This window comes from Phoxinus phoxinus (genome assembly GCF_949152265.1).
Source record: "Phoxinus phoxinus genome assembly, chromosome: 22".
Taxonomy (NCBI): domain Eukaryota; kingdom Metazoa; phylum Chordata; class Actinopteri; order Cypriniformes; family Leuciscidae; genus Phoxinus; species Phoxinus phoxinus.
The window spans coordinates 27366401-27383898 of NC_136897.1; the positions used below are offsets into that span (position 1 = coordinate 27366401).

The following is a 17498-nucleotide window of genomic DNA, read 5'->3' on the forward strand; positions in this document are numbered from 1 at the left end:
CAGAAGAATGCAGTGCTGCCTTTGGATCACGCCTGCTATCCCAGGATGCTTTAGTTGATTTCAGGGCCTCTCTCGGGGGATTTTCACAAAGGGCAGATAAACACTCCATTATAAATGACATCCCCTAATGTTCAGGCGGCATTACTCGTGGAAAAACATGAAGAAAACTACATTTATATTATTATTTGTACTAGGGTTTTTATACAACTAAAACCATTCAAACATTTTAGATTCTTCAAATCAAATAAACAAGAACTGCAATAAACTATATATATATATTTAAAAAAAGTTATTTAATAGTATTTATTAAAACCAAGGCAGCTTTTCTCTGTTTGTATTTATTTATCTTGATGTACTAAATAATTAAAATTGAAATAAAAATGTATAAAAACTATATAGACATATTTAAAATAAATAAACTACATTACTAAAACTTTAAGTTTAAAATGAAAACAATGTAATCGTGCATGACCTGAAATGTATTGTGTATACATATGAAAGTATTTAACTAAACTATAATGAAGTTATTAGATAATTCATAGGTTGCACTAAATAAATCAAAGTAAAATGAAATGTAAGCGTAGATACGATATTTTTTCAGATGTGAAATCTGAACCAGAATGTGAAACACGAAATGAAATACACTTTGAAATAAATAACACAAAAATAAATGGATAAAATAAGATTTAATTTTGTATTTCACATCCTTTTTCATTTTACATGATAAAATAAATGTATTTCATGTCTTATATATTTCTTCTTATATTTAATTTGTACTTTTTTTAAACGTTCCATTACTTATTTAATAATTTCCTATATATTAATAAATTTAATTTAGTCTGTTAAAGCCCTCCATATATATAGTTCTATGTTTAAGTTTATTGCTGCTCAACAGCTGATTTAATAAAAGTGAACGTGTGTGTGTGTGTGTGTGTGTGTGCGTGTGTGTGTGTTGTGTGTGTGTCCTTTACAGTGTTTCCATCACACGACCCCTAGTAAACCCAACCTCTATGTTATTTCTTTTTTAAAGGAGAAGCATTTCTTCCACAAGGTCAACGAGCGCCTCTCAAAGCCCAACATCTTCATCCTGAACAATCGCTGGGATGCGTCCGCTGCCGAACCGGAATACATGGAGGACGTGAGTTTATGTGGATGTTCCTGAAGCAAAATGAAATGTATCTCTGTCTTGGATATGTCATTGATTTGGGGTTGTTTTGATGGTCTCAGGTGCGTAAGCAGCACACGGACAGGTGTGTGAACTTCCTGGTGGAAGAGCTGAAGGTCGTGGATCGAGCGCAGGCGCCGAACCGTATTTTCTTTGTGTCGGCGAAGGAGGTGCTGAACTCGCGGATGCAGCGGGCGCAGGGTATGCCAGAGTCTGGTAAGAGTGTGATCTGGAGAGGGTTCACGTGGCAGAGCCAGATACTCACTGCCCGCATGACATCTAGTGGATGGGAATCATAGATTTGGGTATTTAAAGCAGCGCTCAGTAAGATCGGGATTTCTTTGTTGTATCCTCGCGTTTTGCTCGGAGGTTTCTCTCTAGAGCTCCCCCCGCAGCTTCGGAATAGATATTTGACAACAACTGTTAAAAACTCGCTGGCTATTCTCAGACACTAGAGGCTTAGTAGATCAACGACATCAAAGCAGATGGGAAACACTTTGCAACGTCGTCTTCATTCGGGTTCCAACAGCGTGAGGGAGCGCAATAATGACAGCATTATAGCAGATTTCTTTTTGCAGTAAAGCAATTCTTTACCTCGCGAGACTTGGGATCACACGATACTTCCAGACGAAGAGGCCGGCGAGCCGCCGGCCCAAAGTTGCAAACGCTGTTTTTCCGCTCACGGGCACCAGGGGGGTGCGAAACTATGAAGGTAAATGAGTAGCAAAACTGGAGAGCACGTAGATGTGAATTTGAGAACTTGTACAATAAATATTTGTACTTGTATGCTCAAATTTACACTCACAGCTCTGATGTGAAAACCTGTAAAATAAAAATCTGAAGTTGAATGTTGAAATTTGTACTCGCAGAGAATAGTCACAAACCTGTATTCTGAATTTGAAGCTGCAGACAAGTAGTCACAGATGTGTAAAATGCCATTCACAAAAATACAATGACTGACACAAACGTGTAATATATATTTGCACTTCTTCTTACATTCATATTCCCAGTACAACCTCAAATAGGCACTTGCAACTCCTCAAATCTGTCACTACAAGTTCAAATTTCGCGCCTTGACTTTTGCTACTCTTTTCGCGATATATGAGGTGCAAAACTGACTTGTGCACTTGCAACTCAGAGGCGCGAGAGAAGGGGATGGCGGGAGCGGGGGTGTTTAAAGGAGCCGTTCTATTGGCTGGCGCCTAGCCAATGAAATGGGTTTCATTTCCAGTCTTAAAATACATTTTAGGTACCGATAAATGTTTTTTTAAATATATATATATATATATATATATATTTTTGGACAATAAATATTTTTAGATTGAAAATATTTTTTTGAAAATATATGAGGAAATACAAGTAACTAAAACTATAAAGATAAAACTAAAAAAAATATTAAAATGTTATTTTAAGATTGATACCAAGTATATATTTTTGGTCAATCTTGTACACTATGTAACTTTTGTCCCTCTAGTGGTTAAAAAACTAAATTGCATGCATTTTGCGGGAGAATATTGTTTTGATTGTGCTTTGGCTCTGCATGACTGTGTGGATGAATATGTGCATTAAAAAAAAATATTACATAGTACCTTTAGTATAAGTACCTTAACTAAGTGACAATAAAGGCTACTACTAATATATCCTCAAATATATTTTTCTGTTGTATGAGATAAAAAATAAAAACATACTCGCACTGCAAGCAAGTTAACTGTCTGAAAATATTTGTGATTTACTAATCACTGAAGATCACAAAAGCCACATTTGCAAACTGGCCGTTCAGACTGACCGTGATTATATTGCTGGACGTGGTTGAATTGTTGGTCACAGTGTCCATTCCTACTATGGGAATAACTCCCTAACGTTATTGGTGTGTTTCACAACTGGTGTCCCTTAATGTGCTACAAGGTCCAAGTGTGTTCCCTATGAGTTACTCTGTTAAACCCGGATGTGTGTTTAGAGCTTGATGAAGATGCTTGTGTGTGTTTACAGGTGGTGCTCTCGCTGAGGGGTTTCAGGAACGACTGAAGGAGTTCCAGACGTTTGAGAGATTGTTCGAGGCAAGTAGGAGCAGATATTGCGTTTGCTAGATAGGAGAACTGTAGCTGTTTTGATGACACAAAAAAACAAGACAAAGGGCGTGTGTCCACCAAAGCGTTTTTTTCACACGGCTGGCGTATTGTTTTCAATGGGAGCGCCGTGTTTTTAAAACGGCATGTTTTTTTTTTTTCACACTGAAGCGCTGAACGCTCTGCGTTTTTTACGTGAAGAATGTCACTTTTTACCCAACTGTCCAATCACAGTGAAGGAGGGGCAGGACTAATACCACACCGACCAATCGCCACATTTTGCTTGTACAACGTCAACAGAGGACAACAAGCAGCATAATAACGGAACAAAATATTTTAATTCAAGAGCCAGAGAAAATAAGTTGCATTGTATCGACATTTTAATATAGAAACAACGTTCTGTAACAAAATATGTGTGAAATGAGATACTAGTAACACTTTCGTGGATATTTCCGTATAACAAGCAAAGTGTCTCAACTGAAAAAAATGCTGCGCTGCCAAAACGCTCTCAAGCGCCCACAGCTAGGCTAAAAGGCATAGTTTTCAGCTGGCCAAAAAACGCTTTGGTGGACACACAGACTAACGCCTGTTATAGCCAGATGTGACGCAATGCTGCGACACACGATAAAAGGCATATTTTCCATGTTAATCAGAGTTTTTGTTCTAACCAGCGATTCTTTGTTTGTTAAGAAAAAAAAGCGTGTTATGTTTAATGAGCGTTCAAGTACTCGATGGCTTCCCACAGTGCCGACTAGTGGTTAAAGTAGTCGACTACTATGTGAGCCCTAATACAAAGAATGACAATGATAATCTCAGGTACTGATTATGCGCATTATTTAATGTTAAAATAATTTAATATGCGTTTGCATATCATTTTTTTTTTGTTACCTGTTTATGTATTTATCCATTTTGTTGTGAGAGCCGTGTTTTTGCAGAGAGACTCCACCCACACACTCTTCTGATTGGCTGTGATTCTTGATTGATTTGGTTGCGAGTGCACTGCGTTTGCAGAGAGACTTCGCCCACACACTCTTCTGATTGGCTGTGATTCTTGATTGATTTGGTTGCGAGTGCACTGCGTTTGCAGAGAGACTTCGCCCACACACTCTTCTGATTGGCTGTGATTCTTGATTGATTTGGTTGCGAGTGCACTGCGTTTGCAGAGAGACTCCGCCCACACACTCTCCTAATTGGCTGTGATTCTTGATTGATTTGGTTGCGAGTGCACTGCGTTTGCAGAGAGACTTCGCCCACACACTCTTCTGATTGGCTGTGATTCTTGATTGATTTGGTTGCGAGTGCACTGCGTTTGCAGAGAGACTTCGCCCACACACTCTTCTGATTGGCTGTGATTCTTGATTGATTTGGTTGCGAGTGCACTGCGTTTGCAGAGAGACTCCGCCCACACACTCTCCTAATTGGCTGTGATTCTTGATTGATTTGGTTGCGAGTGCACTGCGTTTGCAGAGAGACTTCGCCCACACACTCTTCTGATTGGCTGTGATTCTTGATTGATTTGGTTGCGAGTGCACTGCGTTTGCAGAGAGACTTCGCCCACACACTCTTCTGATTGGCTGTGATTCTTGATTGATTTGGTTGCGAGTGCACTGCGTTTGCAGAGAGACTCCGCCCACACACTCTTCTGATTGGCTTTTATTGATTTTGTCATGTCGTAGTTGCGGACAGACAAATTGCTTGTCACTGGAATCGCATCGCATCTAGTTGCAGTGGAAAATTTTATTTGTATTCAATAGCTGCCTTATGCTGCGTTCACACCAAACGCGAATAGAGCATCTGGCACGAGTGATTTCAATGTTAAGCCAATTTAAAGGGTTAGTTCACCCAAAAATGAAAATAATGTCATTAATGACTCACCCTCATGTCGTTCTAAGCCCGTAAGACCTCCGTTCATCTTCGGATCACAGTTTAAGATATTTTAGATTTAGTCCGAGAGCATTCTGTCCCTCCATTGAAACTGTATATACAGTATACTGGCCATGTCCATAAAGGTAATAACGACATCATCAAAGTAGTCCATGTGACATCAGTGGGTTAGTTAGAAGTTTTTGAAGCATCGAAAATACTTTTTGGTCCAAAAATAACACAAAATAAGACTTTATTCAGCATTGTATTCTCTCCCGGGTCTGTTGTCAATCCTTCACAGTTATGCTGATGGCGTAAGACGCTGATGACGTGTTATCTGGTGCGCCCGAGCTTCGTTTACAGTCTGAGGGAAACGCACGCTGTAAAAGTGTCTCATCCGCGACATGCACATTTACGCACCATTAAAAAAATGATATCCACGCAAACAATGTAGAATAGCTTGAATATAGCGTGCGTCTCCCTCAGACTGTAAACGATGCTCGGGCGCACCAGATAACACGTCATCAGCGTCTTACGTCAGCAGCGTCACTGCGGAGTCCTGAACGCGGATTCACAACAGACCCGGGAGAGAATACAATGCTGAATAAAGTCTTATTTTGTGTTATTTTTGGACCAAAAAGTATTTTCGATGCTTCAAAAACTTCTAACTAACCCACTGATGTCACATGGACTACTTTGATGATCTTTTTATTACCTTTATGGACATGGCCAGTATACTGTATATACAGTTTCAATGGAGGGACAGAAAGCTCTCGGACTAAATCTAAAATATCTTAAACTGTGTTCCGAAGATGAACGGAGGTCTTACGGGCTTAGAACGACATGAGGGTGAGTCATTAATGACATTATTTTCATTTTTGGGTGAACTAACCCTTTAAAGACGCGTTTACGCGCGTCTAGAGGTCCTGCGGCGCAAATGAGGCGTTTAGCGTGGCGCATAATTAAAGAATAATTACACATTATTTTAAAGAATTTCACATAATTAAAGAAGTCGTTTGACCTACGTTATAACGAGTCATTAATGTATTTTAACTTGTGTGTTTCATATAATAGAACCGAAGCTATAGATTGTGAATTTAAACATTTCTCGTTTACCAGCGGCAAACGTCAGGAGGACTATCCGAGGTAAGGCTGCTCCAGGCGGGTTACATGAGCGCTGAGCGCCCGGTGACCGCCTGGATCTCACAAACCAAAAACGTCCGATCAAATTTTTTGTAAATAGGCGCTATCTTTATAAATAAACCACAGATTTGAACTTTAAACAACTACATTCTCGACTGTAAAACTCTAAAAACGACATTTCATGACACAATAACAGTAGTATTTTTAATTTGCGGCCTAATTTCGCGGCCTTTCTTGCAAACAGAACCGCCTAGCACTTGCCCCTCCTACAAGAAGCGGATTTTGCCTCGGATGCGCGTCAATTTCGCTTCAAATGCTTGCTTTTTACGCGCGTCCATTTCGCTTTGGACACGCAAATGCATTCAAAATGTTCAAGCGTCAAACTGGACGCAAATTTGACGCTCTATTCGCGTTTTGTGTGAACGCAGCATTAGCAATGCAATCCACGATGGAAATTCTATCTATACTGATTATTTAGTTGCTTTAGCGTTAGTAGCATTAGAGCATGTGAACAGATTTGGATGATTAACTCATGTTTACAGTAAGCAGTGGGTGAAACAGTTCACAGATAATCTCAGATATCTGTTTGAAGACTTCGGTGTGTGTCAGATAAAGAAGTTTGTGCACTTCATCAAATGTGCGACAGCAAAAATGTAAGTGCTAAAATGTGCAGTCCCTATATGCCTAAGAGTCCAGCTCTTCACAGAGTAATGCAGCTTCTACAGGATAATGAATATCACAAACACACTTCAAAATTAAAGTTATATTGTTCATAATGGAAATGAAGCCCATTGTTAGGACCGTTGGGATGTAAAATATCTTAACATGTGACCCTGGATCACAAAACCAGTCTGGAGTCGCACGGGTATATCTGTGGCAATAGCCAACTATACATTGTATGGGTCAAAATTATAGATTTGTCTTTTATGCCAGAAATCATGAGGATATTAAGATCATGACCCATGAAGATATTTTGTAAATTTTTCACCGTAAATATATAAAACATGTATTTTTGTGAGTGAATGCAGCACAATCGTGAACATAAATGCACAACTTTAAAGGAGATTTTCTCAATGTTTTTTTTTTTTTTGCTCCTCAGATTCCAGATTTTTAAAAGGTTGTATCTCGACCAAATATTGTCATATCATAACAAACCACACATCAGTGGAAAACTTATTTATTCAGTTTTCAGATGATGTTTAAATCAAAATTTTTAAAAATTGACACATAAGACTGGTTTTGTGGTCCAGGGTCACAAATATATAATTTCTTATTTTTATTTATGATGCTCTTGAATGACGTTGTTTGAGTCACAATCTACATTTACATATTAATTCTTCATATTCATATTACATTTTAAGACTACTTCTAGAGAAGCTCACGTCTTCTTTTGATATGATTGCGTGCAGTCAATGTTTAGTCTCTCTCTCCACTGTGAGCGTCTCTGTGCACATGTAATCTTCAATCGGTGTCGTCATTGCTGAAGTCTAGATTTACTAAGGCGAGGACATTTTGTTTCTTTAGTTCAGTTTGAATTTCTGTTTCACCCTCTTCTTTCTGTTCGTTCGGTGTGGATGGATGTTATTTTACAGTATTTTTCTGTGTTTTTGTGTTGAAACAAATGCACTTTTGTTGATATAATTTTTTAGAAGAATCCCACAAATACAGTGATCAAAAAAATAATCTGACACCACATTTATTTTATTTAAACTTGTTTTTAAAGTTTTATTCACTATTTTTTTAGCGGACTAGTCAAATGGTAAATTAAAAAATGTGGTGCTCTGAGACTTTTTGACATTACTGTAATTCCTTTGGGAAACCGGTTGTTTTCATGTTTGCGTTCATTGCATTGTTTTATTGATGGTTTACTTTTATGTTCATGCTGCTGTGAGATGAATTTGAGAGTCGTTGACGTATAGGGTTTAGATTTGCTGCAGTTTTTGATTTTAATTTCTGACGATTTAGTTTACGGCTGCAGCAGGTTTGAACCTTTAACCCTTTAAAGTCATAAAGTCGGCTCCTGTCACAGTAGCGTGTGTGTGTGTGTGTGCGTGACCTCGCAGGAGTGTATCTCGCATTCAGCAGTGAAAACAAAGTTTGAGCAGCACACAATCAGAGCAAGGCAGATCACTGAAACGGTCAAAGACATCATGGATCAAATCAACATCGCCTCCGCGGACAAGAGGTGCGTCCTGTTCTTTTGTCTTCTTTTCTCTTTATTTTGTCACAGGAATAATGTACGAGAAGGTCCGGTAATTTACACCAAGAGAGAAGATTATTTCGGAGCGATTCGTCTCTGAAATTAGTTATTCTCATTATGAGTCCAGTGTTGATAAAGTAATTCAAGTAGGCATGTGACCGTATAAAATTGTCATATCATGATAACTGATTAAACTTTTATCACGGTATTGAATTAAGTTGCACAACTTAAGCGTTGTCCTCCTAACAGGTCTAATAACTTTTTGTTCTTATAACAACAACAACAACTTTGAACCAGGGTTATCATCATTCATTTTTTTGTTTGAAATAAAGCTAAAATAAAAGAAATATTAGTTGAAAAAATTAAACTAAATGAAATTCAGAAATGTTACCTTTTGCAATAAACTAAAATAAGTTTTTTGAAGCACTAAAATTATTAACCGGAAATAAATAATAAATAAATTTAACCTAAATTGCAATCACCATGGTCCGTCTGAATGCTCAATTCTGATTGGCTGGAAGCTGTGCAATAAAACAGTTTAATGCACAGGTAGTTCCAAGTCTGTTTAATATTTTAAATTAAATTTAAATACATGTAATCTTACGCATTACTTTATGTCTTGTCTGATTTAAAGCAGATCTAATGTAACTGACACAAATAAAAAATATTTTTTTTACGCTTCCAGTCAAATATTGCTGGCAAATGACCATGGTATTATTGGGATAACGATTTTAATGCACTTCGCAGAGGCAACCACCCTTCGCTTTCTGTCGGGCATTTCTTTGCCTCCAAGTTGTGCATTAAATTCATTTAAAGCACAGCTAGCCGTGGATGATCCCTTACATGTCTAATCTCAAAGCTTCAATGCCATCGCTCATGTAGTCACACGTGTTGTGTCTGATCGCAGGGTCGTCTCTCTGGAGGAGAGAGAGTATCTAATCGACCGACTGGATTTTGTCCGCAATCAACTAAACCTGCTTATCCAGGACATCAAGAAAAAAATCGAGGCCATCACAAAGGAGGTAGAAAACAAGGTAATCCACTTTGCTGTTCATCTTGATGATAAAACTACTTCTTGCAACATGCATTTAAATTCCTAAGCAGAATATTCTGCTTGTCACAACGGTTTACCATATTTTTGATAAAACCACGACGGTAATAGCTTGCCGAGACCAAAAATATGAGACGCCTGTGTTAAAGTCAATGGAGCGCTGTGAAAAAGTGTCGGACCACTGTGGGAGCTCGTTCTTGGCTGCGCTGTGATTGGTCAATCTACATTCTAGGGCGTGGCTTAGCCAAAGGCGAATTCATCAACTAACCATTCAGAGACGTCCTGTTGCTTCTACATGTTGTCACTTCTTCTTGAGTCTCTCCATCTTTGTCTGACTCCGTTTTAACATTAAAGGCAGAACAGTTTCTGTCATTTTAGTGTGTGTCTGCGTCATGTTATCGCAGCCGCTAACACGCGCGAGCTCTTGAAACCCCGCCTTCTGCAGCAGCTCATTTGCATTTAAATGGCCAGGCACAAAACGTGCGTTTTTGCAAACCCTCAAAAAGTAACACTTTAACATGCTATATAAAAATATCTGTGGGGCATTTTGAGTTAAAACTTCACAAACAAACACACACACACATACTCTGGGGACATCAGAGATTTATTTTACATCTTGTGAAAAGGGATTTTTTCACCCCTTTAATGTTGTGTGAACGTCTTCCTGTGTTTGTGTGTCTCAGGTGTCGAATGCCATGGCAGAAGAGATCTGCCGCCTGTCTGTGCTCATAGACGAGTTTCATTCGGATTTTCACCCGTCACATAATGTGCTTAAAATCTACAAATCTGTGAGTTTGCCCCTCGCCCCTTAAAAGTCATTTATCAACAGTTTCATGTTTTGTCAGAGTTGACCTGTAATTTTCCCTCATATTTTCAGGATCTTCTCAGCCATATCGAGCAGGGCATGGGCAAGAATCTGGCCTTCCGCTGTTCTGATGCCGTAAACGACTCTGTACAGTCCTCTCAGAAAGACATGATCGGTATGTGAGAACACCAGGTCCTGGACAGACACAGTGACCTGTGTTTGATATTTAAACAGCAGTAGGTGACAGTCCTATTAATAGATCATGTCTGATAACCGGTGAAGTGTTGCTTATATAGTTCTTTACAAACATTAGTGTGTTATCTGGCTCTCTGGAATACTTAATCGTGATTGCTCAGTGGTGCCAATCTACTGTAACGACGCTAAACAGTAGTGAGTAATAATGTTAATTGTGTTTAACAATGTTAAATAATATTCTTAGTCTTTTCTTCCTGTGACTGGGCAGTCGAGACAAGCTACAAGAGTTTACTTTGAATGAGATGCCAGATACAGTAACCAAAATACCAATAATAACCAAGAAAAAAAGTATGCAATGCATAATGCTGGACTTTTAATTATGAATATGCCAAAATACACCAGGACTCTTATTTTGAAATGTATATGCATTAATATTCCTTTTTTGATTTTTTTTTCATTCATTTATTTATTTTTTATTGCTAATGAAAGGATACAGACAGAAAAAATAATAATAATAAAACAAAGGGGGTATACGGACATCAAAAGAGATTGAATTAGGATACACTAAATTACATTTAGTCAATATAACAAATTAAAGGTTCTTTACAACAGACTTTGCAAACTTTTTACATTACTATTCCTAGCTGCTCATTCAAAAAGATGAGATAAAATATGCACTCACCATATAATATAAATCCCATAAAGTAAACATAGTCATAATTCATCAACAGTTGATCATAAGCAATCTAGTGGCATTAAATGCCCTGTAATCATTGATTGCAAACTGCTCCGAATGCAGAACGTGAAACGGTGGCACGACTTTACTTTGAAATGTTCACCGCTCATATTTATTTAATGAAATTATAGCCTTTTTTATTTGCACACCACATGCTTTTTAATACATCTTACAGTTCGCACACATCTATTTTGTCGTAAATTAAATGCTCGCACACTGTCGAGCCCTTACAGGTGAAACTCGAAAAATTTGAATATGGAGCAAAAGTTCACTTATTTCAGTAATTCAACTTAAAAGGTGAAACTAATATATTATATAGACTCATTACATGCAAAGTGAGATATTTCAAGCCTTTATTTGTTATAATTTTGATGATGGCTTACAGATTATGAAAACCCCAAATTCAAAATTAGAATATTGTGAAAAGGTTTTCATAAATTGTAAGCCATAATCATCAAATTATAACAAATAAAGGCTTGAAATATCTCACTTTGCATGTAATGAGTCTATATAATATATTAGTTTCACCTTTTAAGTTGAATTACTGAAATAAATGAAATAAACTGTATGTATGTAGCAGTTCCCTGAAGATGCTCACTGTATGGGCAGTTTTAGCAAGAGTATGATAAATGAGTGAGTTTATGAATCTACCTGCCTATTATTCTCTTCCCAGAGTGTCTGAAGCCTCTGCTGCCCTCGACGGCGCAGAACCAGCTCCACATGCTCATTCCCTGCAGGAAGTTTGAGCTCAGCTACGACCTGAACTGCGCCACTCTCTGCTCCGACTTCCAGGAGAACATCGAGTTCCAGTTCTCTCTGGGCTGGACCTCCCTGGTCCACCGCTTCCTAGGTCCTGTCAACGGCAGACGTGCCTTGATGCTGGTCGATCAGAAATTGCAGGTACAGTCAAACCAAACATTATTCAGACATTTTTTTTATTGGAACAAAGTACATAAAGTTATCATGGATGCTACAATATCAGTACACAAAGTATTTCCAACATCTTGATATACAATATCACACTTTCCTCAATGGTTTACGTACATAATCCATTTTTCCCAAAACTTGTTACATTTTTCAAATTTGAGCCTTTATATAAATGTAAGTCTCTCCATACTGTATATTTCATTTACGATCCCTAGCCATTGATCCTTTACCAGATATAATACTTATATTTGTTTACTAGTGGGTGCAGGACACTATAGTTATTTTATGCAAGTGAGGATAGCAAAATAAAGTAAACTGTGACATATTATATCAAAATATTCTTCATATAACCAATAATGTATAAAAATCTGGGACCAAAAATTACTCGGACACTTTGACCTGATCATGTTTTGCTGAAGTTTTTTTTTCTTTAATTGCTTATGCGACCTTTTAACACCACAGACTGAACAAAATTAAGCATTGCTTTGTAGTTGGTTGACCTAAACTGATATTATCTTATTGTGTAGTTAAATTTAACAGCTGACAGATATTCAACATAATTCATTTGTGAGACAGTCTAACAGAAGGATGGACAAAACCAGTGAAATATCAACTGATTTCTTGTCATATTTTACTACCATTTTCTAAACTATAGCAAATAAACTGTGATAATGTGAGAAATGTTGAAAGTGTCTGAATACATTTAGGTTTGACTGTACATGCATCATCTAAAGTGAAATCTGTGTTACAATTGGTATACAATGAGATGCTCTTGAATCTGTTTTAGTCTGAAATGCTTCAGCCTACACATCCTGGCCTGCTATAAGACTCTATTTAAACTTTTAATGGTCTATTATATTGTTTTTTTAAGCTGACGGCACCGCTCACCCCTTCAGCACCGGTTCAGTCTCAGATCCCTGGAGGTCAAGGTCAGATTCAGGCTTCAATGGCGCAGGAAGAACTCATGATGTCAATGGTGAACAACCTGGCCTCTCTCACCTCACGCACATCTATGAGCGTGGTCATCGTTGGAGGAGTGGTGAGAATTATCTCAGTCATTTCTTATTAATGCTTTAGGGAATTCCCTATATTTTATATATGTGACCCTGGACCACAAAACCAGTCACATGGGTCATTTTTTTTAAATTAAGATGTATACATCATTTGAAAGCTGAATAAATAAACTTTACATTGATGTGTGGTTTGTGAGAACATTGAGAAAATCTCCTTTAAAGTTGTGCATTTATGTTCACGATTGTGCTGCATTCACTCACAAAAATACATGTTTTATATATTTACGGTAGGAAATTTACAAAATATCTTCATGGAACATGATCTTTACTTAATATCCTAATGATTTTTGGCATAAAAGAAAAATCTATAATTTTGACCCATACAATGTATTGTTGGCTGTTGCCACAGAAATACCGTGCGGCTCCAGACTGGGTTTGTGGTCCAGGGTCACATTTATGGTTGGTCATTTATGTGACTGTCACATAACATAACCTGATCCTGTTTGATCAAGGCATGCGAGTTCTGACTTGTTCGGCATAAATTTTTCATCTTGCATCAAAATCCTGTCCTTTCATTGTATGCATTTGAAATATAGAGTTGAGTTCTGTTTTAAATGTACCCAAGTGTACCTAAAATAAAAAGTTTAATATACAGGTTAAGGTTTGTGGCTCATAATTAGTTTTTATTATTAATTAACCACTTGTAAACTTATGTTCACTGTTCTTTTTTATAAATATAGAATTTTTATTAAATCTATATTCATTGATTCGAATCGGGAATCGAATCCCAAATCAAATTTAGAATTGAAATCGAATCGAATTGAGAGCTTGCAAATCGAAATCAAATCGAATTGAGAGCTATCGAATTGAGCTTGCGAATCGAAACTGAATCGAATTGAGAGCTTGCGAATCGAATTGAGAGCTATCGAATCGAATTGAGACCTTGCGAATCTAATCGAATTAAGAGCTTGCGAATCGAATTGAGACCTTGCGAATCTAATCGAATTGAGAGCTTGCGAGTCGAAATTGAATTGAGAGCTTGCGAATCGAATTGAGAGCTATCGAATCGAATTGAGACCTTGCGAATCTAATCGAATTGAGAGCTTGCGAATCGAATTGAGACCTTGCGAATCTAATCGAATTGAGAGCTTGCGAGTCGAAATTGAATTGAGAGCTTGCGAATTGAATTGAGAGCTTGCGAATCGAATTGAGAGCTTGCGAATCGAATTGAGAGCTTGCGAATCGAATTGAGAGCTTGCGAATCGAATTGAGAGCTTGCGAATCGAATTGAGAGCTTGCGAATCGAATTGAGAGCTTGCGAATCGAAATTGAATCTTATTGAGAGCTTGCGAATCGAATTGAGAGCTTGTGAATCGAAATCAAATTGGAACATCTGAATCGATACCCAGCCCTATATAAATGTGAGCTTAACTTTCCTGGGTGGAAATGAGTGCATTGAAGTTCGTCTCTATACCTTGTGTTAGGTGTGGAGAACAGTTGGCTGGCGTCTGATCGCTCTCTCCATGAGTCTGTATGGCTTGCTGTACCTGTTTGAAAAACTCACCTGGACAACCAGAGCCAAGGAAAGAGCGCTGAAGAGACAGTTCGTGGAATACGCCACCGAGAAACTTCAAATGATCATCAGCTTCACCAGCTCAAACTGCAGCCACCAAGTGCAACAGTACGAGTTCATCTGGATTTTCACACCCGAGTCCATTTGAAATTAGAGTTTAGTCCGTGAGGAAGCCGTTTGATTTCACTTCGGGTGAAATTAATGTCTGGGTTATATGGTGTTATGTATGATCCATGTAGACAATGCAGTTAACAAGTTGTTTGAGATTGCATAAGTGAACTACTATTGATGACATTTCATTTGCTGGTGAAACTGGAAAAATGTGAATATCGTAACAAAAGTTCATTTATTTCAGTAATTCAACTTAAAAGGTGAAACTAATATATTATATAGACTCATTGGATACAAAGTGAGATATTTCAAGCCTTTATTTGTTATAATTTTGATGATTATGGCTTTCAGCTTATGAAAACCTTTTGAATTTGGGGTTTTCATAAGCCATAATCATCAAAATTATAACAAATAAAGGCTTGAAATATCTCACTTTGTATCCAATGAGTCTATATAATATATTAGTTTCACCTTTTAAGTTGAATTACTGAAATAAATGAACTTTTGCACCATATTCTCATTTTTTCCAGTTTCACCTGTAGTTTAGCAGTATAATATGTTTCATTGCTGCTCAGAAATTGAGGTCATTGCAGCTCAAGTTTTCTAATTGTGCTCTAAGTGCTGTTTTGTGCATGCAAAGAGAAAAATAATTTAGTTCCTGTGTGTTAGTGTTCTTGTTTGTCTGACGCAGGGAAATTGCCAGCACATTCGCCCGACTCTGCCAGCAAGTTGACATCACCCAGAAGGACCTGGAGAATGAAATCCAACGCCTCACTGATAAGATCCAGAAGCTGGAAACTGTACAGAACCGATCTAAAGTGCTCAGGTCAGCCCACAGATCTTGATACAGTATTAGAGCTTTCATCGAGCATGTTTACACACACACACACACACACACACACACACACACACACACACACACACACACACACCAGTACACTGATAACTCCCAAAATATGCTTATTGAATTAACCCGTTGTCCCAGTTTACATGTAATACAATAACTTGACAATGCAAGTAAACCGCTTTTACAAGACTTAATAAAAAAAAAAAAAATCAGGCCTCGGTAGTGATGTCAAAACCTAATAATTTGTGCATTCCATTTGTTTTATGCGAGATATGATGTTGAAGATGACTTATTATCATCTTGATTTTGTTTTTGGGCTCTAATACAACTGGTTTTCATGTTTCAAAAACAAATTTTTCTCATATTCTCCATTGTTGCGGCTCCTCTCTTCCCAGTCTGTCAGTAACGCTCGGTTTACTTCCTGTCTCTATGAAGCCCCTCCTTCTGAAAAGCACACTGTGCTCTGATTGGTCGGCTGGAGCAGTGTGTTGGGATTGGTCGAGCGCTTCGAGTGTGTTTGGGAAATGTCCCGCCCCTTACCATAACCACCAGTTTAACACATTACTTACTAACTAAGTCAACCAGGCCCCGCCCCTTTATTCTGCATATTAATTATTTAAATGAGGAATATTGTGACGTGTTCGTTCCCGGAAGAACCTCAAGACTACAATGGAGGCGTTTCAGAAACACTGACACTGATATAGAGAAGAACTAAAAGCTTTTTTCATCCTCAAATCACAACATTACACTAAAGAAAGATGAACATGTAACAAAATAGGTCCTCTTTAAAAATAATCTTGAGACTTCTGTATTTTATTGTGCGTTAGGTTTCACTTTAAACCATTTTCCACTGTAATATTGATTATTTTGAGCTGTTTGTATTAATGGACATGTTTACTTGTTTTACAGACATAAAGCCACAGCTCTGGAGAAGCAGTTGGAGGATTTCAGCTCGCAGTATCTGCGTCCTCAGCCCTGACTCTGAGTTCACACGGACGCTCGGCTCCTTTCAGAGAGTGACGTAGCTCGTGAAGACCGTACGCCCTCCCGTTACGCCCTGCTGTTTAGGGAATTCTCAGCTCAACAGATGTTGCAAGGAATGTGGAGGGGAAATGTGTTACGTTTTAGTTAAACTGTAAAATTAAAGCTGGCTTAGTGCGGTATTTTTGGTTGAAGTTTTTCTGTACAGAGATTGTCACTGAAACACTATTTTGTAAACTGTGAAACTTCCATATGAAGCAAAACATGAGGAAAAAACAGATGGATTCTGTCAAACTTTTTTCCTAGAACAAACTAACTTATACCAAGCCTTTTTCACTGAGCCTTTTTCTTCCGAAACAAGAGTTCATGCCATCAGACAAGGAAATCCGATTTTGTAGATTTGCCTTTTGATCACAAAGCCTATTTTCTATACGTTCCTTGGTAGTAGTTTCAATGAATCCTAACTCGGTATTAAAATTCTCTTCATGAATTTCCTATGGTTTCTAAATATGTAAAATAATGTAATCCAATGTAAAATCTCCTCATATGTAATAAATATAAAATATGACTAAATTGTTCTATGCATTTCATTACTGTTGGTAACCAAACTCTGACATTTTGATGTTTAGATTTAACGCTATCAATCCCAAGAAAAATAAAATTCTACATATTGAGTTGTAAGGTTTTATTAATAGATACAATATTTGTATAATCAAGGGGCAGATCTATTGAGCATAATGGGCGGGCCTAAGCCTGTCAAATCCGCCCACTGTGTTGAATATAACCACCCATTTATTATACAATTTATTTATTAAAGTATTT

General features: G+C 37.7%; 1 protein-coding gene across 1 annotated transcript in view; it reads left to right on the forward strand.

Annotated features, from left to right (window-relative positions):
- The window catches only part of mfn1b (mitofusin 1b), a 21373-nt gene extending 4121 nt beyond the window's left edge, over positions 1 to 17252 (forward strand). Inside the window, exons 6-17 of the mRNA XM_079598213.1 lie at positions 1031 to 1138; positions 1228 to 1381; positions 3155 to 3222; positions 8301 to 8422; positions 9345 to 9471; positions 10172 to 10276; positions 10366 to 10468; positions 11898 to 12124; positions 13023 to 13190; positions 14649 to 14845; positions 15540 to 15674; positions 16605 to 17252. Of these exons, the coding sequence (XP_079454339.1) occupies positions 1031 to 1138; positions 1228 to 1381; positions 3155 to 3222; positions 8301 to 8422; positions 9345 to 9471; positions 10172 to 10276; positions 10366 to 10468; positions 11898 to 12124; positions 13023 to 13190; positions 14649 to 14845; positions 15540 to 15674; positions 16605 to 16674 (1584 nt within the window). The 3' untranslated portion in view covers positions 16675 to 17252. The remainder of the gene's footprint in view (positions 1 to 1030; positions 1139 to 1227; positions 1382 to 3154; positions 3223 to 8300; positions 8423 to 9344; positions 9472 to 10171; positions 10277 to 10365; positions 10469 to 11897; positions 12125 to 13022; positions 13191 to 14648; positions 14846 to 15539; positions 15675 to 16604) is intronic.
- The last annotated feature ends 246 nt before the right edge of the window (positions 17253 to 17498 follow it).